This window comes from Oncorhynchus gorbuscha, linkage group LG03 (assembly GCF_021184085.1).
Source record: "Oncorhynchus gorbuscha isolate QuinsamMale2020 ecotype Even-year linkage group LG03, OgorEven_v1.0, whole genome shotgun sequence".
In the NCBI taxonomy this organism is placed as follows: domain Eukaryota; kingdom Metazoa; phylum Chordata; class Actinopteri; order Salmoniformes; family Salmonidae; genus Oncorhynchus; species Oncorhynchus gorbuscha.
This window is the reverse complement of record NC_060175.1, coordinates 76,112,659-76,135,727: the sequence shown is the minus strand read 5'-3', so window position 1 is coordinate 76,135,727 and position 23,069 is coordinate 76,112,659. Positions and strand designations below refer to the sequence as shown.

The 23,069-nt window shown below is 42.6% G+C and overlaps 1 protein-coding gene across 3 annotated transcripts; it reads left to right on the top strand.

Annotated features, from left to right (window-relative positions):
* The first annotated feature begins 89 nt into the window (after positions 1-89).
* On the top strand, positions 90-23,004 carry bcl2l1 (BCL2 like 1). Of its 3 annotated transcripts, none has more exons than XM_046343733.1 (3): positions 90-240; positions 3,249-3,982; positions 22,086-23,004. In XM_046343733.1, the coding sequence occupies exons 2-3, from the start codon at positions 3,425-3,427 to the stop codon at positions 22,227-22,229; spliced, it is 702 nt and encodes a 233-aa protein (XP_046199689.1). In that variant the 5' UTR covers positions 90-240; positions 3,249-3,424; the 3' UTR covers positions 22,230-23,004. The 3 variants fall into 3 exon arrangements, with proteins under 3 accessions (XP_046199689.1, XP_046199688.1, XP_046199690.1); XM_046343732.1 differs by lacking the exon at positions 90-240 and adding an exon at positions 855-1,098; XM_046343734.1 differs by lacking the exon at positions 90-240 and adding an exon at positions 855-1,102.
* Positions 23,005-23,069: the final 65 nt, after the last annotated feature.

The window sequence follows — 23,069 nt, the reverse complement described above, 5'->3', positions numbered from 1 at the left end:
ACACCATCCATACAGCGCCTCCAACCACATTTTTGGATCAAGCATAAATTGGCTCTTAATTTACATGGGAAGCCTGTCAGACCCTAGTGCAATTGTAAGCAAGCGGGTCGGATCTGCTGGTTAGCTAGCCAGTCAGTCTGCGAGTGCTCCTCTTGCCCCAGCAGAAATGTCGGATATGATCCTATTTGCTGATGTTTGGATTTCGTTTTGGACTTTGTGCCAACAATTCAAGTTTCTACAGTAAGCGTTTCGTATTGGTTAGCTAATCAGGTTGAATGTGCGGCTTTTAGTAGCTAACGTTACCTCCTAGCTAATTGTATGAGAAAATGTTTACGTCAGCTAAAGAACCACTGCACTACGAGCTAGCCATCATCAAATTAATGGGAAAGACGTTAGCTAGCTAGTCAGAGGAAATTACATTTATGTTACAAGCTTAGCTAAACTAGCTAGCTACATTCCCTTAGGTCTTATGCAAAGAAATTGTGAATTTAGACCCGTTTCAGTAGCAAAAATAGACATTTCAGGTGCAAGTCACAAGCCCAAGATAGTCATACAAGATGACTAGCGACGAATTATAGCTGGGACATTTAAAATGATTAGGTTGCCTCGGCATATTGCAAATGTAGCCAACCAACTTTTATGTTAAAATTGTAAAAACCATAGCCGCTGTTACCCAACAAGCCATTTTCTTGTGGGTGTGTGCAGTGGTTAAAGGTCTCCGACATAAGTGTTGATTGGTGGAAAATGGGGATTGGCTGCTTTTACACAATTATGATCTTTAAACCACTAATTGTTTATTTGACCAATCACATCAGATATTTTCACAAAATATATTTTTCACAGATTAGATTGTTCAAAAGACCAATTAGTGAAAACAAAAGATCAGAATCGGGCTGCCTGTTTAAACGCAGCCTTAGTTACGTGTTGGATTGAGAAGTCTGGGCGCACACACGAGATTCACGACAGACAGATACTCATACCACATCGAAATAGTTCATTTCCCTTCTCGGATTTTGACAGCAGGACTGGTACAATAGGATTTTTTTTAAAGCAGCTCAGTGAAGTGTTGCCGTTGAAGACATTCCACTTTTGGTGTAGGTAGGTAAGATAACAATGTCCGTTGTAGACCGTCTGACTAGCTACGTGATGATAACATTAGCTCGTTCTGTTATATGTACTGTTAGCTGGCTTTTTATCAACACTTCCTAAATCAGACGAAAATAAATTGACACTTTGATGAAGCCTCAATACAAACGAATTACTGTAATTATGTTTTGATAAAGTTGGAAGGTTACTTTCAGTCAATTTTTCAGTATTATTTGCCCTCAATTATATGGACGGGCTGTCATTTGATAAAAGTTACATTAAAACGCTCCATGGAATTCGGAGAATTTTAGCAACACGTGCTGGTTAGCGGTGGCTTATGTAAAGTTATTACGCTCAATAGTACAGCCAATGCAACAAAGTAACCTACTAACTAGTCATTTCTAGTGTTCTTATTTTCGATTAGTAATCTTTGCTTGGAGTACCAACTTATAAAATAGTCACTTAACGCTCCAGCCGTACTAGATAGTCCAAAATGTCACTATTATTACAATTAGAAAAGGTAAGGTGTGTATGAGGAAGATAGATGCACCTCGTTTCTCCCACGTGTTGTTTTGTGAAGGGTTATAACAGGGGTCCTTGCTATCCGGGATCCTTCTGGTGTCACTACTCCATTGAACATGACCTTTTAAAATGGTTAAGTTTTTATGGTTAAAGGTTATGGTTCAGGACCAACAGTGGTCTTACTGACACGAATGCGCAAAGTAATGACAATAACAAATGTTTTATGAAGAAATAGGGTATCTACAAACAGGCTTGGTTAGGTTACATTATACATGTAATCTGTTCTAGTCACTAGTTACCTGTCCCAAAATGATCAGTAATGTAATTTTGAGATTACCCGAACTCGGTCAAATAATCGGATTGCTTTCAGTTACTTTTGCGTTACTTTCCAGGCATTTCTCTGGATAAAAAATGGGTTTAGTTGGTGAATGTGGCAGCCCATTCGGGCTTGATTTTAGAGTCCCCCATTTTGGCGTGTAGAGACATTTCTTTGGATTTAAGACTATTTCCTGAAATTCTACACATTTTGCCATGGACCTGAGAGAGAATTGAAGTTTAAAACTAATTTTCTGCAATTATATTCATTTTGGCTTGGCTAATGCAAAAACAATAACAAAATCATTGTTTTGGGAATTTCCAATTCTCCCTGACTGTCCAGCTTTTTATTTGGGTGATTGTTAGTTCTCAAAGATTATATTATTTAAAAAAATATATATATAGGTCCATTTATTTTTTCTACATACTTTGTATCAGGTTGTAGTCATTACAAGTTCGCACTTTCCAGCTTGAAAATTACACTTAGGTGTTCATTGGCAGAAAAATCCCTGCTTTACCCATAAGAGGCATTAGAAGAAAACAAAAATACACACCAAATGTGTTCAATGGAGCCATCATAGTGGTTTCTGACTTGTGGTCAGATTCACTCAGGTGGAACAAACTTGAATGTGCACCTTTTTTCCGTACTGATTTTAATGTAATTGAGAGAGAGAAATTCTCACACACCTCTTCTGAATTTTTAAAGTAATTCAAGACGTAGTTCAGAAAAACTAGATTATCTTTTATCTGAATACAGTAGTTTTGCTGGTAATATAGCTGTTTAGTTTGTTTAATTAGGTTATATGGACCTGATTACATGTAATCGGTTATTCTCCAACCTCGTCAACAAAAATGTTTCTAATTGTTTTTGTTCTTAGTTTGGGGTTTACTTGTGAAAATAAGTTAATCACTGTTAATACTTATCTGACTACAGGTTACTAAGTAACAATAGGTTAACTGTTATGTGTTCATACTAATATATATTTATTTATTTATTACTAGCTATTCTTGCAAATAAGAATGTGTATTAACCTACCTGGTAAAATAAAGGTAAATAAATGCTGTTTAGAATAGTCTGTTGGAAGTCAGAGCACCATGCCCTGTCACGACTGTTCCAAAGCCATGGGGGAAAGGGAGGTTGTCTGTGGGGGCAGGCAGTTAATGACAAACATTGCCATCTGTTTCATCCCCAATTAAAGCAATGCACTTTGACCCCACCTGTCGAGGTCTAAATTTGCCCACTACAGCTCCCCTCCTCCCCAACCCACCTATTCTTATTGTGATGAATTATGTTCATTAAGATCTCCATTGTTCTCTTACCACAGGGTCTGAGCCATTACACCAGCCTCTTTTTTTTTTTTTTTTTTGTCTTCAAGATATCCATTTTCTGAATACAAAGAATGACACTGATTTGAAAAAAAGAGGCCTGATCTGAAGGGGCGTGTCATTAGCAAGTAAAACCAAGACCCGGGGGCAAAGAAGAAACTCAAGGAAACGAATTATGACTTACAACAACAGAGAACTGGTGGTATACTATATTACCTATAAACTATCACAGAGGGACTACCCCTTCAACCACATTGGGCTCACAGAAGCTCCCAGTCGGACTGAGGGGGATGAGGGGGGACAGGTGGAAGGGGGGGCGGCAGTCACGACACACCCCAATGGCACAGTGAACGGGACGAGTCCTGGGACTCCACCGCGACAGTCTCCCCCCTCGTCCCCTCAGCGGACAATGGGCCTGGACGCAGTGAAAGAGGCATTGCGGGACTCTGCCAACGAGTTTGAGCTGCGTTATGCCAGAGCGTTCAGTGACCTGTCCTCCCAGCTGCACATCACGCCGGCCACAGCCTACCAGAGCTTCGAGAATGTGATGGATGAGGTTTTCCGTGACGGTGTAAACTGGGGACGTGTGGTGGGCCTGTTTGCCTTCGGAGGGGCCCTCTGTGTAGAGTGTGTGGAGAAGGAGATGAGCCCACTAGTGGGACGGATTGCAGACTGGATGACTGTATACCTGGACAACCACATTCAGCCCTGGATCCAGAGCCAAGGAGGATGGGTGAGTCATGACTGAAAGATGTGTTTTGTGGAAAGGGCAGGGGTTCATTTTAGCTCTGGGTTTTTGAAGCATCAGTTTCAGAGGTCATTGATAACAGGATCAGATTGTGCACATTAGCACCCGTTGTCTCTGTGTGTTGCATCATGTCAGTTTGTGTGAGCTGTGTGTATCTGGTGCCTGACCTCTGATATGAGAGGCTGCTTTGTCAGCCAAGGAGAACCCAAGGAGAAAGAACCAGAGAGAACATGGGGGGGGGGGTGTTTGCCATTGATCAGCTTCATTGAGTTTGCAGCTGAATTGAAGTGAGCTCTTATGGCTGAGATCGAAGTCTTCATGGGTGGGATGAAGCTTAGGCTAGGCTTTACAGATCGCCCTTTGTTTTCCCCTGGTTGTTTTTCACTTTCTCCTCTGTTCTGAGCCAGCTGCCTGCAGATGAAAGCAGTGTTTTCTCTTGGGTCAGCTGAGAGAGGAGTTGTCATGTTCCTGGTGGGTGGGTGTGTTATGGGATGGAAGGAGGACACTGTTAAGGTCAGCTCTTTCTCTTTGTGTGGGCTGACATATGATTGAGTGTGGAATGGGAAGGGGATGTTGAAACAGTCTCAAACGATAACTGCCATTTGATTGGGTACATTGTGTGGGTAGGGGCCATCAGATTGGATGGTGTCTTCTGTTGCTTGCAGAGCTGAAATTGATTTTAAATCATTTTAAAACCGGCAGATGACTGACACACAGCTCTGCATCTGTCATATTCCGCCATCACACCTAGAAGCACCAGAATAAATACCTCAAACCACAAGAAGCTTTTAGAGTGAATATTAACTCATCACTTTCAAGGTCTTAAGTCCAGACTATTAATGTTTGTGCAATTAATGCTGATAAAACACCCAAGCACATGTCCCTTCCTATACCTGAGCTCTTTTCCCCCAAGCACCTTAATTAATCTGAACATTGTTCTTACTGTCATCAGATGTTGAATGTTGCCCTGAGCTGAAGACATGAATGGCCAGAATATTGAATGGAATAGTGTGTTCAGTCAAGTAGTTTGGTTTCACTTCTCCTTGTGATGTTGGAATAGCACCTCAGTCAGATGTAATTTCCTCAAAGTGTGTCGTTTGGTAGACACACACACACGCATCCGAACTTCAGTTTGTTTTGCCTTCAAGCCATACAATACTAAGTGATCACAACGTGCATTCCTCAGACCCATACTCCTATGCACATAAATTAACATACTGTTTATCTTTGTTATCTCGCTTATACAGGGACAGTCACAATTAATCATTCCATACTGGTCACAAAATGCACACAAGTCTAAAGTAGCTAAGATAGTTTTGAATTTGTCTGTGGTTTCTATGTCATGAAGAGAACAATCACACACACACACACACACACACACACACACACACACACACACACACACACACACACACACGTCTCTGTGAGTAGCACCTGGGACATCCCCGCACTGCTGGGGGGGGGGGGGGATTACCCTATATTTCCTGATAACAAATGCCCACTCATTTACTTATTTCTATCAAACTCTCTTATGTGGTTTTTCTCTTGTCACACTAACCTGTTGAACCACCTACACATTCTCTTTGTTCCTGTCCTCCGGAACAAAGAGATGCGCATGCACACACACACACACACAGCCTTTGGCAGCTGTAGGATGTATAGAGCAGCTATTACCTGATTGTGTCATAAGAGAGAGCGGCTAGTCCAGGGGTACTCCAAAACTTTTTGAGAAGGTCGCTTACCACAAATGTCCCTGCTGACTCCCATTTTAAATTATTTGTGTAAAATAAGGGAACTAAGAGGAAAGAAAAGAGGATTTGAAAGTGAATGGAAGGAGTCAGTAGATTGAGAAATAAGGACAGGGAGTGAGGTGGAATCCTCATTGAGTGAAAGGGAAACGTGTTAAGCCTTAAACACAGCAAGGAGACTGACTGCAGTGAGGTACTTAGCACCTCTGCCCGGAGTGTCAGCAGTCAACTTTTTGTTCTTCAAATAGCATAGATCATATGCCAATCAGCCTTGTTAAAATACTCCAGACCACAAGTTGGCAGTACCTTAAGAGATGTTTGGCTGGTGCCTGCTGTAGATGGTGAACTAGCAAGCTGCGCTAATGTTGTTGCTAGCTAGCTAGAATTTCTAGTAAGCCCATATTGATACTAGCGGATGGCCACAACTAGATTACTAGTGTAGCTAGTAACATGATTTGTTTTTGAATGAAACCGCTGCCTGTTTCGCTGCCGAGAATAAATGGAACGGCTAGCGATATTCTGACTGGCTAATGGCGACGCAAACTGTTTAGCGAGCGTTAGCTAGTAGGGTTGGGCGGGATTCAGTTTTAGTTCGAACAATTCTGATGAAAAGCAGGTAGGAAAATGCCCTCTTTCTTACTTGTCACTCCTGTCGGCTCCCTCTCGTGGAGGTTTGTGCGCTCTGATTAGCTCAGTCAAGTTGTCGGCCACTGACGAGGAGGGCGATTCAACAGCGAGCTCGGCAGAACGCAGCAGGTATGTCTTTTGTTCTAGCAAGAGAACATCAAAAGCTGGGACCGAGAGATTGAAAAACAGCTTCTATCAAGGCCATCGACTGTTTACTAGCCATCACTAGCCGGCTTCCACCCGGTTACTCAATCCTGCACCTTAGAGGCTGCTGCCCTATATACATAGACTTGAAATCACTGGTCACTTTAATAACGGAACAATAGTCACTTTAATAATGTTACATATTTTGCATTTATCATCTCATATACTGTTCTATTCGACTGTATCTTAGTCTATGCCGCTCTGACATTGCTCGTCCAAATATTTATGTTCTTCATTCCTTTCCTTTACTTGAGATTGTTTGTATTGTTAGATATTACTGCACTGTTGGAGCTAGAAACAGAAGCATTTTGCTACGCCTGCAATAAAATCTGCTAAACACGTGTATGTAATGTAGCCTACTGCTATATTGCCTGTACAGGAGGGATGGAGAGGTGGTGGGGTAGGCAGGCAATGGAGGGAGGGAAGTGCGGGTTGTTGGGAGAGCGAATGCTAGAGGGGGTTTGGGTTATAACCAATTATGGGTGAATAGTATCTGGATGTGCTCTGTAAATGCTTTTGTTCTGACCACACCCCCCCTGCAGAGTTACACCTGAAAGACCGGCCCCCATATAGTAAAAGAACACATTCTCTTTTTTTTTTTTTTTTACAGGAAATGTATTATGACAATGCGTAGATTAGCTCTAAAATGTATCTGACTCATGGCAAAATGTATAGATAATCTTGTGCTATTTTACACAACTGCAAATTTCTCTGCCCCAAGGATTCAATAACAATACAAAATATTGTTTGGAGGGGGGCTATGCTCGAACCTTGCTCTGGCAGACTTGTAATGGATAACTCATTTGGAATGTCAGTGGGAGAGAGCAGCTCTGAGAATGATAGTTGGGACTGGGAAGAGGGGGGAGGACGCAAATAGAGAAACTATTCCATTTCCTGCGTTTATCCTTTGTCTCAGAGGTCTTCATGAATCTCCTGTGAAAGTGCTTTACCTCAACCATAGCCTTTACCTAACACATGACATCATTACAAGCCATATTTTACTCTTACATCAGACTTTATTCATATCCTATTTATATACTCTGGAACAGCTGAGCTCTTGCCATTGTCCTTCTGTGGGCATTTTATAGGCAGCACATATTTTCTCCGGTGGCATTTGAAATAAAACACACGTGCACATAGGATACCCAGATATAGACAACACGCCTATTCCCTGCCACAGTGTCTGACTGACCGAAAGGACAATGAGATCGTACCCCTGGGACCTATCAACCCTCCCTCCCTCCCTTGTCTTCCTTTCCCAACCACCACACACTAGCAGACGTTTCAGGGAGGACAGGCAACAACACGCCAGCGTCTATGTGTTCTTATGTCCCACTCACAATGTTCTTCTGTTTGTTTAGTGATCATCCATCCATTTCTTTCCATCCGTTTGACTTGATCACCCATCACGACTGATTGTAGTCTCCCCCTCCTCTCCCCTGATAGACGAAGCCTCTGATAAAGCCCACCCCTGCCACATACACACACACACACACACACAGGTAATGCGTGACGTGCAGTCATAATGACTGTCACTATGCACTATGTAAACGCATAGTGACAGTCATTGTCATCAATAGATTGTGGATGATCTGGACTTTGTCTCTGTTTCTCTAACCACAGTGCACAGAATACTCACAGCCTTGTTTGCAGTTGTTCAATGGTAACAGTATTGTGTGCTCAAAAACAACAACCACCATTTATTTTTCCCAAGCCTGTGTTTTATGTTGAGTATAAATTGTTTCCTTGTGTGTTCAGTCTTCCATCATGTATTTTGTGATGGTGTGTCAGTGACTGAGTGAAAATGGCAGGAAACAGATGGTGTGATTCCGTCTCCCTCAACCTTGTCACAGAACCATCAGTCTAAGGCAGTAGGTTTGATGCTGAGGGGAGGAGGAGAGACTAGGCCAATCCCTTGCACCGGGATTGTAGGGGGAGCGGATGGGGGGGGCTCCGCTCAACTCACCTTCAAGGAAGGTTGGGCACTCCTCCGGAGTTGGATGGGGATCCCGCCACCTTCACCTGTATGCTACAGACTGGATGGGATTGCAGGATGCAGCCAGGGGACAAGACACTAGTCAGTATCTAGGGATCCAGTGCATTGGGAAAGTATTCTTCAGACCCTTTGTTTTCATTCATATTTTGTTACGTTACAGCCTTATTCTAAAATGTATTAAATTGTTTTTTTTTCCCTCATCAATCTACACACAATACCCAAATAATGACAAAGCAAAGGCAGGTTTTTATAAGTGTGCAATAACTGATCACATTTACGTCAGTATTCAAAACCTTTTACTCAGTATTTTATTGAAGCACCTTTGGCAGCGGTTAGAGCTTTGAGTCTTCTTGGGTATGACGCTACAAGCTTGGCACACCCATATTTAGGGAGTTTTTTTCCCATTCTTCTCTGTAGAGCCTCAAGCTGTCACGTTGGATGGGGAGCGTCGCTGCACAGCTGTTTTCAGCTTTCCAGAGATTTTCGATCGGTTTGAAGTCCGGGCTTTGGCTGGCCCACTCAGTCATTCTGAGACTTGTCCTGAAGCCACTCCTGTGTTGTCTTGGCTGTGTGCATAGAGTTGTTGTCCTTTTGGAAGGTGAATCTTCACCCCAGTCTGAGAACCTGCTCCAGAGTGCTCAGGACTTCATAAAGGATTTCTCTGTACTTTGCTCCGTATATCTTTACCTTGACCCTGACTTGTTTCCCAGTCCCTGTCACTGAAAAACATCCCCATAACATGATGCTGTCACCACCATGCTTCATTTTTGTAGGGATGGTGCCAGGTTTCCTCCAGACATGACACTTGGCATTCAGGCCAAAGCTGTAAATCTGGGTTTCATCAGACCAGAGAATCTTGTTTCTCATGGTCTGAGAGTCGTTAGGTACCTTTTGGCAAATTCCAATATCATATGCCTTTTTTTTTTACTGAGGAGTGGCTTCGGTCTGGCCACTACTATAAATCAATCAATCAAATTTTATTCATATAGCCCTTCGTACATCAGCTGATATCTCAAAGTGCTGTACAGAAACCCAGCCTAAAACCCCAAATGGCAAGCAATGCAGGTGTAGAAGCACGGTGGCTAGGAAAAACTCCCTAGAAAGGCCAAAACCTAGGAAGAAACCTAGAGGAACCAGGCTATGTGGGGTGGCCAGTCCTCTTCTGGCTGTGCCGGGTGGAGATTATAACAGAACATGGCCAAGATGTTCAAATGTTCATAAATGACCAGCTTGGTCAAAAATAGTAAGGCAGAACAGTTGAAACTGGAGCAGCAGCATGGCCAGGTGGACTGGGGACAGCAAGGAGTCATCATGTCAGGTAGTCCTGGGGCATGGTCCTAGGGCTCAGGTCCTCCGAGAGAGAGAAAGAAAGGAGAGAATTAGAGAACGCACACTTAGATTCACACAGGACACCGAATAGGACAGGAGAAGTACTCCAGATATAACAAACTGACCCTAGCACCCCGACACAAACTACTGCTGCATAAATACTGGAGGCTGAGACGGGAGGGTTCAGAGGACACCCCCGGACAGGGCCAAACAGGAAGGATATAACCCCACCCACTTTGCCAAAGCACAGCCCGCACACCACTAGAGGGATATCTTCAACCACCAACTTACCATCCTGAGACGAGGCTGAGTATAGCCCACAAAGATCTCCGCCACGGCACAACCCAAGGGGGGGGGGCGCCAACCCAGACAGGATGACCACAACAGTGAATCAACCCACTCAGGTGACGCACCCCCTGCAGGGACGGCATGAGAGAGCCCCAGTAAGCCAGTGACTCAGCCCCTGTAATAGGGTTAGAGGCAGAGAATCCCAGTGGAAAGAGGGGAACTGGCCAGGCAGAGACAGCAAGGGCGGTTCGTTGCTCCAGAGCCTTTCCGTTCACCTTCCCACTCCTGGGCCAGACTACACTCAATCATATGACCCACTGAAGAGATGAGTCTTCAGTAAAGACTTAAAGGTTGCGACCGAGTTTGTGTCTGACATGGGTAGGCAGACCGTTCCATAAAAATAGAGCTCTATAGGAGAAAGCCCTGCCTCCAGCTGTTTGCTTAGAAATTCTAGGGACAATTAGGAGGCCTGCGTCTTGTGACCGTAGCGTACGTGTAGGTATGTACGGCAGGACCAAATCCAGAGAGATGGGTAGGAGCAAGCCCATGTAATGCTTTGTAGGTTAGCAGTAAAACCTTGAAATCAGCCCTTGCTTTGACAGGAAGCCAGTGTAGAGAGGCTAGCACTGGAGTAATATGATCAAATATTTTGGTTCTAGTCAGGATTCTAGCAGCCGTATTTAGCACTAACTGAAGTTTATTTAGTGCTTTATCCGGGTAGCAGGAAAGTAGAGCATTGCAGTAGTCTAACCTAGAAATTAATCCATGCTTTTGTCACTTTTCTGCATCATTTCTGGACAGAAAGTTTCTGATTTTTGCAATATTACGTAGATGGAAAAAAGCTGTCCTCGAAATGGTCTTGATATGTTCTTCAAAAGAGAGATCAGGGTCCAGAGTAACGCCGAGGTCCTTCACAGTTTTATTTGAGACGACTGTACAACCATTAAGATGAATTGTCAGATTCAACAGAAGATCTCTTTGTTTCTTGGGACCTAGAACAAGCATCTCTGTTTTGTCCGAGTTTAATAGTAGAAAGTTTGCAGCCATCCACTTATGTCTGAAACACATGCTTCTAGCGAGGGCAATTTTGGGGCTTCACCATGTTTCATTGAAATGTACAGCTGTGTGTCATCCGCATAGCAGTGAAAGTTAACATTATGTTTTCGAATACCATCCCCAAGAGGTAAAATGTATAGTGAAAACAATAGGGGTCCTAAAACAGAACCTTGAGGAACACCGAAATTTACAGTTGATTTGTCAGAGGACAAACCATTCACAGAGACAAACATATCTTTCCGACAGATAAGATCTAAACCAGGCCAGAACATGTCTGTGTAGACCAATTTGGGTTTCCAATCTCTCCAAAAGAATGTGGTGATCGACGGTATCAAAAGCAGCCGTCTCAGTGCTATGATGGGGTCTAAAACGCAGGTTTAAAGAGGAGTCTGTAATTTGCTTTCTAATAAATCATAATCTTTTCCTCAATGAAGTTCATGAATTTATCACTGCTAAAGTGAAAGTCATCCTCTCTTGGGGAATGCTGCTTTTTAGTTAGCTTTGCGACAGTATCAAATAGGAATCTCAGATTGTTCTTATTTTCCTCAATTAAGTTAGAAAAATAGGATGATCGAGCAGCAGTAAGGGCCCTTTGGTACTGCACGGTACCGTCTTTCCAAGCTAGTCGGAAGACTTCCAGTTTGGTGTGGCGCCATTTCCGTTCCAATTTTCTGGAAGCCTGCTTCAGAGCTCGGGTATTTTCTGTGTACCAGGGAGCTAGTTTCTTATGAGAAATGTTTTTAGTTTTTAGGGGTGCAACTGCATCTAGGGTATTGCACAAGGTTAAATCGAGATCCTCAGTTAGGTGGTTAACTGACTTTTGTCCTCTGGCGTCCTTGGGTAGGCAGAGGGAGTCTGGAAGGGCATCAAGGAATCTTTGTGTTGTCTGTGAATTTATAGCACGACTTTTGATGGTCCTTGGTTGGGGTCTGAGCAGATTATTTGTTGCAAACGTAATAAAATGGTGGTCCGATAGTCCAGGATTATGAGGAAAAACATTAAGATCGACAACATTTATTCCATGGGACAAAACTAGGTCCAGCGTATGTCTGTGACAGTGAGTGGGTCCGTCCAGAGACATGTTAGGTCACTCTGACAGAGTGGAGAACACTGTTTGTGAGAATATCTCCTTTCTATTGTGGGGTCATATTAGTTTGTAGTTCAAACAGTTCGAATGCTACAGACAGTTGGCACATCAGCGACACCAACTTCCGATGCGACCTGTGACACTTTTAGTGGAACACACCATCGTGTTTGTGCGTCTCATCTTTCCATAGTGGTCATATTAGTTTATAGCCCCAAACGTTTGGACGCTACCTTTTTTTTTTCTCAGGATTTATCATGGTCTGACACACACCGCTGTAGCTCGGCCACCTCGGTGGATTTGAGATGCAGCCCATGCAACAAAAAAAAACAGAAGATTTCTAGCTAAAACTGATGGATTTTGATGGTCATTTATTTTATTATGTTACTTCGATTGGCGCTTAGGAGCATAGTGGTGGCTGCATCATGTTATGGGTATGCTTGTTTGTAATCGTGCCAGTCTGGAGAGTTTTTCAGGATAAATAAACTGAATAGAGCTAAGCACAGGCAAAATCCTAGAAAGCCTGGTTCAGTATGCTTTCCATAAGACAATGGGAGATTAATTCACGTGACAGCAGGACAATAACCTAAAACAAGGCCAAATCTACACTGGGGTTGCTTAACAAGACAACATTGAATCTTCTTGGGTGGCTGAGTTTTTACTTAAATCTTTTTGAAAGTCTATGGCAAGACTTGAAAGTGGTTGTCTATCAATGATCAACAACCAAATTGAAATGGCTTGAAGAATTTTGAAACAAAATGAGCAAATGTTGCACAATCCAGGTGTGGAAAGCTGTTACAGACTTACCCAGAAAGACTCACAGCTGTAATCGCTGCCAAAGGTGCTTCTACAAAGTATTGACTCTGGGTGTGTATACTTATGTAAATAAGATTTCTGTATTTAATTTTCAATACATTTGCAGAAACTTTCTAAAAACATGATTTATATTTCATTATGAGTATTGTAGAAATCAATTTTGAATTCAGGCTGTACCACAACAAAATGTGGAATAAGTCAAGGGGTAGAAATACTTTCTGGTGGCAATGTATAGCTTCTATCAGCCAGCGATGTGGAAGACTGACCTGCAGCACTACTGGTTCACTTGGTGTACTTCAACGCAGCTCGCCATCAAGCTTAGCATCACCACACTGAGCAATGAGCCATCACTGTGCTCTAAATATGGCTGCATGCATCTGATTCTGCATGGTGCTCCAGACATCCAGCTGTGCTGATCTGGCTCAGTCTCAGTGTGCAGCAGGGTGGTGGTGGCTAGGTCTTCTGCATTTGGCAGTCGGAGTCTGGGGCATCATGTAACCTACTTTACAACCGTCATGCTAATAGGGCTACCGGCAGCAGATGCATTACTGTTGCTACTGCTGGGCCCTGGAGACATATAACCAGGACTTTTTGAGCAGCGTTAGTTAGCTACCTGAGATGGGGCCAGAATGACTCAGCGACACCATGAATGTCTTCTGTGTGTTAGTTGTATAGAACTAGAGCAGCAGTAGTCTGTTTTTTGGTGCACTCTTGGTGGAAACATTGGGCCTGCTTGGCTGCTGCTCTCTCTGCTCCAGTTCTGAGCAGGCTTAGTGTGGAAAATCAGGTCATGAGCAATTCTTTCCCCCCTCCCTCATTCTTTCTCCTTCCCTCATTTTCTCCCTTTCTCTGCCTCTGAATATCTGCCTCTCTCTGTCCCTCTGAATATCTGTCTTTTGCTGTTTCAATTATTTGCTGCTTTATTCGACTGTATAGACTACATCTAACCCCTCTCTTTAGCATGTTCTTCTCTCGCTCTCTTCTCATAACTGATATCAGATTATGGGATTAGTGTGGTAGCTGTGATGTATGAAACTGACAGATGGTGATAATGGTGCCCAGCAAATATGACAGAATCTGATGGCACTGTAATGATGATAAAGCTGACTATTATCCTCATGATCATTGCCAACCAGTCGAATAACAAGGTAATAACAACAAGGCCATATTGTAGAATATTTTATTTCCGCTCCTGCCCTTATTGCTCCCCTCACTATCTCATTAATCTCTTCCTCTGGCATACACTCATGTTCTCTTTTCTCCCCCTCTTTTTCTCTCTGACAGATGGTAGGTCTTTGCCGCTTTTTGTAAGGGGTGTTAGTGAGGGCGAGTTTTTTTGGGGGGGGGTTCAAGTTTGTGGCACTGCTGGTGACAAATTTCTCTGTGGCGGCTGTGGTCCCTTTTTTCCTAGACTGTACAGAGTGCAGTGGTGACAGAAATGGGCGCTGCTGGTGAGACTCGGTGAGAAAGAGAACAGATTGGTGTCTGAGCCTGAATGTCCTGACTCATTAATCTCCTCTTTAATTCATGGATTCACCTCCGGATGGATCAGCAGGGACACAGATACAGAAACCCATTAGAAGAAGAGGAAGGGGTCAGACCCTCAATGCCAGCTCCGTCATGTGTAGAACCGGCAGTAACTGTAACAGCCACCTGGGATGTCACCATAGGACCTCATCTGGATTCAAGTTCCTTGATCCCTATTTACCTCCTTACCAGACCGCATCCTAGCTAAAGTATTGTTGTCTCTAACTTCACCCTTGCGTGGGTGTTTTAATTAAAGGGGCATGAATGGCAGAGTTGCTTAGTGTGGACTCTTGTGTTTAATCAGACACCAGTCTTTATAGCTAGATGTGTTCTCCTTGAGCAGGCAAAGTTAAAGGCAGAACAGAACCTACCCCCGGGGACTTGCCTGGTTTATTAACCCCCCCACTGCAGTGCCCCATGGTTTGGCACAAAGCCCGACTCTCACACTCTCTGGAGGATGACTGTCTGCCAGTCCTCATAGCTAATTATGATGATATGCCGACAGCCATGGTGAGTTGTTTTCTGAGGATGGGAGCGGTGCCTCAACTCTAGTCTAGTTTAGCCCTGTATGCGTCAATGCAGCATCACATGATGGAAGATAAGGGGTCATACTGTGGTCAATATGAGCATATTCAGTTTACCATATTTGGCCAGCAGCAAGATGACCTCAAATGTTGTAAAACGCCACGGTTACTCAAAAAACAACTCTGATGTGATATGGAATTGTACTTTTGCACCAGAAGCACAACATGTCCTGTGTGTTGCAATAAGCAGGAAGAGTTGAGCAGGAATCGCTTTGGACTAGACTATAGCCAGTCTAGTGATGGCTTCTTCTTTACACTGTCATCCTCTTATGTTAAAATCCCCCCTCCGCTCTTGATTGTAACCAGCACCCTGTCTACGGTCACACAACTGGGTCACAGAGAGACTTTGTTCGTTATGACTCGGCAAAGGTCAGAGGAAATTCAAAACATGTCCTTCTTATGAGGTGATGTACTCATTACTCAAGTACTGGATTCTATTCAGATCTCCAGCCCAATCACTGAAGAATGCAGCATTTGACAGGACATCCGGCCAGTGTGACCAATAGGTTTTGCAACCCTCCATTGTCTTTCGTTGGGCTGGTTTAAAGCCTATTCTGTCTTTTTTTTTCTATTCAGAGGCCTCCCAGGGCCATGCCAGTATTCTGGAGTTCACAGAAGTAGTTGAACATTCTGGGTTACTTTCTGCATTTGAATGGAACGATCCCCTTTAGCATTGTTTTAATTCTTTAGCAACCATGTCCTGCTGCCGTTGATCCCTTCTGCTTGCCAGATTGACACTTCTATTGAAAGAGACCTGACCAGATCAGCTGCTGCTGAGTTGTTTGAGAGGCTCTGGCCAATTCAGCCTTTCTCTGGGGAATTAAGGGCTCTATTATGGAGAGAAACACTTTGGTTTAGACTCCAAATATTGCTTAAGTCTCTAAAGTAACCAATTTCATTAAAACAATTTAAGTATTCTGACTAATCTAGTGGACAGTCTTTCACCATGGAGACATGGTTACAGGTCATGATGGTGGTGCAACAGTGAAGTAACCGATTACAAACTCAGGGGCCGGTGTTGATTGCCTTAATGTTCTGTCTCAGGAATCTAGTCTTGGGCAATCTATCAGATCTGAGCACACCGATCAGCTGCTCTCTGGTAACCATGGCAACATTCAAATGAAATCTTGTTTTTCCTCTGTCCCACAAACCCTTCTCACCCCCCCCCCCTTTTCTTCAGCTAATGGTTGAAAAACACAGAGAACCTGAAGTTGGAAAACACATTTTAGAATGGCTGCTGCTTAGCACATAGCATCTCTGGGGATCAGGTGCTGCTTAGCACCTAACATCTCTGGGGAATAGGTGGGAAAGTCTTTATGGAGAGAGCAAGCAAGTTTAGGCTTAGCTACCTTGCAGTAGTGACTGAGACTGAACCAGTCAAACACGTACACATAAATATTACAATGTGTCAGTGTCATTTACTGCCTGTAATTGCCTGTAGGCCTTTTCAAAAGCCAGTTCACTAGGAAAGTGTGTTTATACAGTAGGCCTATATAGATTCAATTATGTGTGTTACAGGCATGCCTGGGCAGGTACAATGCGCTTCAGAGATCGATAAGCACTGATGACTACAGGGTTGAGTATGTTGCTGCCGTGATGATGGATCGCAGGGAGCAGTGTGGTACTATTGCTCCATTGTGCAAGACAAACAAAGATGCATAGATGGTATGGTAGAAAAATAGGGAGAAAAGGACATGTAGTTATTCGGGAGAGGTGAAGTGAAATCTAGTGTTTCATGAAGAAAATGATGTTTGATTCATTTACATTTAAGTCATTTAGCAGACTCTCTTATCCAGAGCGACTTACAAATTGATTCCACCTGTCACTAATAGTCTCTGTACTCTAACATGCCTTATCGTAATCACAAACTGCAATCTTTATTCTCTACACCTACAACATTCCTCCCATACCTCTTCAAGGAGTTCTCACAGGGAGCTTCACCTCTTGTGAAGTGCTGCTGGGTCCTGGCTAGTTACATGTTGACATTCCTTTTAGAATCTAGTCGCACACAGACACGCCTACAGTAACTTAGTTTGGCCCTGGTTGTTTTTTTTTTGACAAGTGTTTCCACTAGAATCAATTAGTCAAGTGTGCAGTGATGAATGTGAACACTGTGTAATTGACAGTATTCAATGGAGAGTGTATCTGTAGCCCTGCAGTATTGTCTGTCTGGCAGTGCTAGCTGAAGGTCCTCAAGACTGGTCATTTTTAGCGTTTCGTTAACTCTGTGCCTGATAAATGATTCTCCGTCTCTATTGCTCTGTTATCTGCCCCCGACATGTCACCGCACCCACTCTTTTTCTCAGAAACGGCCTCTCCTAAGAAATCAATCTCTCGGTTCTTCAGAAGCCCTTTACCAGACTCACACGCATGCATTCATTATAGTAGACTTTTTTTCTAGAGCAACTTACAGGAGCCATTAGGGTTAAGTGCCATGCCCAAGGGCACATCAACAGTGTTTTCACCTTGTCGACTCGGGTTTCGAACCAGCGACCTTTCGCTTACTGGCCCAACATTCTTAATTGCTAGGCTACCTGCCACTACACATGTATACACACAAACATGGCAGTATTGGCTCTTTCCTGCTGTTTCTGTGCTTCCCTCTTCCCATATTCCATTGTTAAGTTTTCTTCTTTATTGTTGAAGTCAGCAGGGAGGAGGAGTGATGTATCACCCTGTTAGAGAGGAAGGAAGCAGGGTGTCAGACGCACACCACACATCTTTAATCAAATCAGCATGTTTGGAATGTCTCCAATGATTGCCTTATTTGAGGCTGTGTCTGATTGGGCTCTTCTGAGTCCCCATATGCATGTTCAGTTATGTCAGCTATTTGATTTATAGTCATCCTTTTTGTTTCAGAATGATTTTGTTTATTTTACTGCCCAGTCAAGACCGTCCACTATTCACTGCATGAAAGCACCCACCCCAGCCAGCCATAACATCAGTGCCAGACACAAGCGGATGAATCATCCAATGTGCGCTTGTTCCCTCTTGTGGCTGTAGCCAGAACTGCAGAATGTTATGTCAATGTTCTGGGTTGTTCTCGAATGAATTACTGGAAGGGGTGGGCTAAGGATGACACGATGGTGGTGAAATTGTCAACAAGGAAAGTTATTCACTTGGGGGTTACTGCAGTTCAAATTAATGGCATGGGGAGGTTTTGTGATAGTGGAAGTGCTGGTGACATTTTATATTTTCGTCTGTCGTATCGAAGCGATGATTGATGAAAATGTCAACACTTTTTTTTTTTTTCACCCGCTCATCAGCCCATTGCTTCTTGCTAGTACCTTACTATTGTAGCTTGGAGGTGTAGGGACACTTGTGGGTGTGAGGGGTGGGGATTGATTTGTCTGGTTGTAAATTGTCTCAACACACATTATTAAGCCTTGCCAACTAATTCTGATTAGAAAGTAATCTGATTTGGCTCTGATTTAAGATTACTGCATTATATTGTAAAGGGTGAAATTTCACCTAATTCTATTGATTTTTTTTAATGGAGGCTCTCATGTCTAATGCTGTTAGTGTTGTGGTTGCAAGTTCACTTTCCTCATATAAAGCCTCTTGTTTTGCTATAGGCTACCAAGTGCATGCCACCCTGCATACCACGTCTGGCTTGCTTCTGAAGCTAAGCAGGGTTGGTCCTGGTCAGTTCCTGAATGGGAGACCAGATGCTGCTGGAAGTGGTGTTGGAGGGCCAGTAGGAGGCACTCTTTCCTCTGGTCTAAAGGAATATCCCAATGCCCCAGAGCAGTGATTGGGGACACTGCCCTGTGTAGGGTGCCGTCTTTCGGATGGGACGTTAAACCGGTGTCCTGACTCTCTGAGGTCATTAAAGATCCCATGGCACTTATTGTAAGAGTAGGAGTGTTAACCCTGGAATCCTGGCTAAATTCCCAATCTGGCCCTCAAACCATCACGGTCACTTAATAATCCCCCTCTCCCCTGTAGCTATTCCCCCAGGTTGTTGCTGCAAATGAGAATGTATTCTCAGTCAATTTACCTGGTAAAATAACGAATAAATAAATTAAATAAAAAGTGCTAACAGTCAATATCTGGATAATGTGTGCAATGCTTGATAGTGTATATGATGTTAACATGACCTGAATATAGACTGGTTTTCATCAAGCTGTCCGCTCAAGAGGAAGCTTCTCACTGATTTGCCAGTGCCTGTAATCTGGTTCAGGTTATTAATCAACCTACCAGGGTGTTTACAAAGACTACAGCAACTATATCATCTACATGTATTGATCACATTTTTACTAATGCTGCAGAACTTTTTTCTAGTGCTGTATCCAGACCCATAGTATAGTTGCTATATTTAGAAAAGCCAACGTTCCAAAGGCTGTGTCTCAAAATGGTGTATAAGAGGTTTTGTAGTGACTCCGATGTTGAAGATGTTTAAAGGATTTGGTCTGATGTGTTTAATGAGCTTTCAGACGCTGCACTTGATGCATTTAACAAGGTTTCTTCCAGTTATTGACATGCACCTATTAAAGCGACTCTCCAGTACTTTTGTAGTAGTTCTGGAAATGGAAATCAGGAGCCAGTGGTCCCTGAAAATTGCATACTACGACACATATGGGCACCACATCATTGCGCATCTTGCTAGCTGTCACTCAAATTGATCATTTGACCAGATCCAATGCTTCAGTTGCAGCCTTTGATCTTATTGAAAATAATCTGTTATTGAAAAACGGATATGTTATGGCTTTACATTCTCTGCAATATAATAGGTTGAGCGCTTTCTGTCCAATGGAACAGTGTCTTCTTTAACCTCTCTGGGATATGTAGCATCCCACCTGGCCAGAAGCCAGGGAAAATGCAGAGAGCCAAATTCAAATGACTATTTATTACTATAAAATTTAAACTTCATTAAATCACACATGCAAGATAGCAAATTAAAGCTACACTTGTTGTGAATCCAGCCAACATGTCAGATTTCAAAAAGGCTTTTCGTCAAAAGCAAACTATGCTATTATCTGAGGATAGCACCTCAGTAAACAAAGAAACTATATTTCAACCATACAGGCGCGACACAAAACGCAGAAATAAAAATATAATTCATGCCTTACCTTTGACGAGCTTCTTTTGTTGGCACTATATATATATATATATATATATATATATATATATATATATATATATATATATATATATCCAAAATGTCAATTTATTTGGTGCGTTTGATCCAGAAAAACACCGGTTCCAACTTGCTCAACATGACTACAAAATATCTCAAGTTACCTGTAAACTTTGCCAAAACATTTCAAACTACTTTTGTAATACAACTTTAGGTATTTTAACGTAAATAATCGATAAAATTGAATACTGGATGATCTGTGTTCAAAACAGGAAGAAAACAAACTGAAGCATGCTTTTTGGTCACGCGCCTCTATCTAACAGTACACTTCAAGTGACCCTCGTTCAAGATGGCTGTACTTCATTACACAAAGGAATAACCTCAACCATTTTCTAAAGACTGACATCCAGTGGAAGCGATAGGAACTGCAAGAAGGTCCCTTAGAAATCTGGATTCCCAATCAAACCCCATTGAAGTGACTTCAAAAAGAGTGACCTCAACAAACAAAAAATCTGAATGGTTTGTCCTTGGTTTTTCCTGCTAAATAAGTTCTGTTATACTCACATGGTTCACAGTTGTTTTTTTTAGAAACTTCAGAGTTTTCTATCCAAATCTATGAATAATATGCATATCTTATAATAATAATATCTTCTGGGGATGTGTAGCAGGCAGTTGAATTTCAGCATGCATTTCATCCGGACGTGGAAATACTGCCCCCTGTCACCGAGAAGTTTATTTTTTTATTTAACCAGTAAGGGCTCACTGAGATTACATCTATTTTTCAAGAGCGCCCTGGCCAAGATAGGCAGCACCAAGTCATTACAAAAGATTAGACAGACAACGTGAAAAACTACAAGTAAAAACCATTGAATTCACAAGAGTATAAAACAGCAAATTAAAAACATTGACAGGTCAGGGAATCGGCCTCAATCCTTCATCAGTGATTTAAAAACACCAATCGGGACAAGTTCTTCCAGTTTAAAAGTATTTTGTAAGGTGTTCCAAGATGATGGCGCAGAGTACATAAAAGCCCTTTTACCAAATTCAGTTTGGACATTTGGAACAGTTAGTCACTGGACTTTATTCTACTAACGGAAGCTTCTCTCGTGTAAAATATAAAGTGTGGTAATCCGCAAGGCAGCGGTCTTGGCCCTTCACTGTTCTATTTTTACTAATGATCTACCACAAACTTTAAACGAAATTTGACGAACTGACTTGTTGGAAAGGTGGCATCCTATGACAGTGCCACATTGAAAGTCACCGCTCTTCTGTAAGGCCATTCTACTGCCAATGTTTGTCTATGGAGAGTACATGGCTGTATGCTCAATTGTATACACCTGTCAGCAACGGGTGTGACTGAAATAGCAGAATCCACTAATTTGAAGGGTTGTCCACATTCTTCCTTTTTTTTTTTTTTTTTTTTTTGTGTGTGTACTTACCCCACCAGACTTGCCACTAGGGGACTCTTCAGTCTCCAAATCCAGAATGAATTGAAGGCCACGCACAGCATTGTATTGAGCTATGATCACATGGAACCCATCTCAAATTACTCAAGCAAAACAAAGCACAACACTGCTACCCTGTTATATCTGACCTAGTTAAGGTATATGTAGTAATGTAAGTCTGTTTTTTAAATGTAAATTGTAAAGTATTTTTGTCTGAATTTTTTGTGTGTCAGACTAGCTAAAGCTGTTGGGGATTTAAATCTAAAACTCTTAAGTGCTAACGCCCTCTCTCTCTTGTCTCCAGGACCGGTTTGCAGAGATCTTTGGGAAGGATGCTGCAGCTGAGAGCAGGAAGTCTCAGGAGAGCTTTAAGAAGTGGTTGCTGGCGGGGATGACACTGGTTACAGGAGTCATCGTAGGGTCACTCATTGCTCAGAAACGCCTGTGAGATTGACAAGCACAGACGCCGTCTTGTAGGGGGGGAAATGAAGGAACTTTTTTACTTTCGTATTTCTCCTTTATTTGCCAAGAAAGGACATGTTTACGGTTTAACCTTACATCTCACAATGCACTGAGGTCTCGTTGACTGTTGAGATTAAAGAGAGTGATGGTCACTAATGTTACCCTCATCAAACACCTCCCTGCAACACCCTAAAACACAAGAAAATGGAGGCGGATAGAACTGTCTTGGACCAAATGTTCTTCAGTTTCCTTTTTACTCTTTCCTGTATCTTCTCCAATTGCTGTATTCATTTGGTTTTACAAATTTACTTTCATTTTGCATGATGTGCTCCATCTATAGGCACGTCTGTGCTGATGGGGATTTACTAGCCCCATCTCTGAGGTTAGTCTTGTTGATGGTCTCTAACCCCCAAACTTGCCACCTGTAAAAGAAGGGGGGGGGAAATGGCACTGAAAATCAACATCTGTCCACCTCAGTGTAGTTTTGACATGGCTGCTTTGTAGATGCAGTGCACTCCAAACAATCTAGCCAAAAGACAGCCAATATCACACTCACTAGCTCAATGTGTTAATTGTAAATGTTTTGTTTTTTTTCATCTCCAAGTTGTAAGTGTAACAAGTGATTGAGACAGATTTCGATCTTGACTCTAGTGCGCCACGTCAGGCGCATTGCCCTGTAATGAATGAGGTGATAGTTTTCTATGTGTGTTCATTGGTTTGTGTATTGTTTTTTTTAAACCATTAAAACCCACGTGATAATTTCCTGTCCTGATGGTGGTAACTGCGTACCTGACACACACCGCCCTGTCTAGACAGAAAACACAAG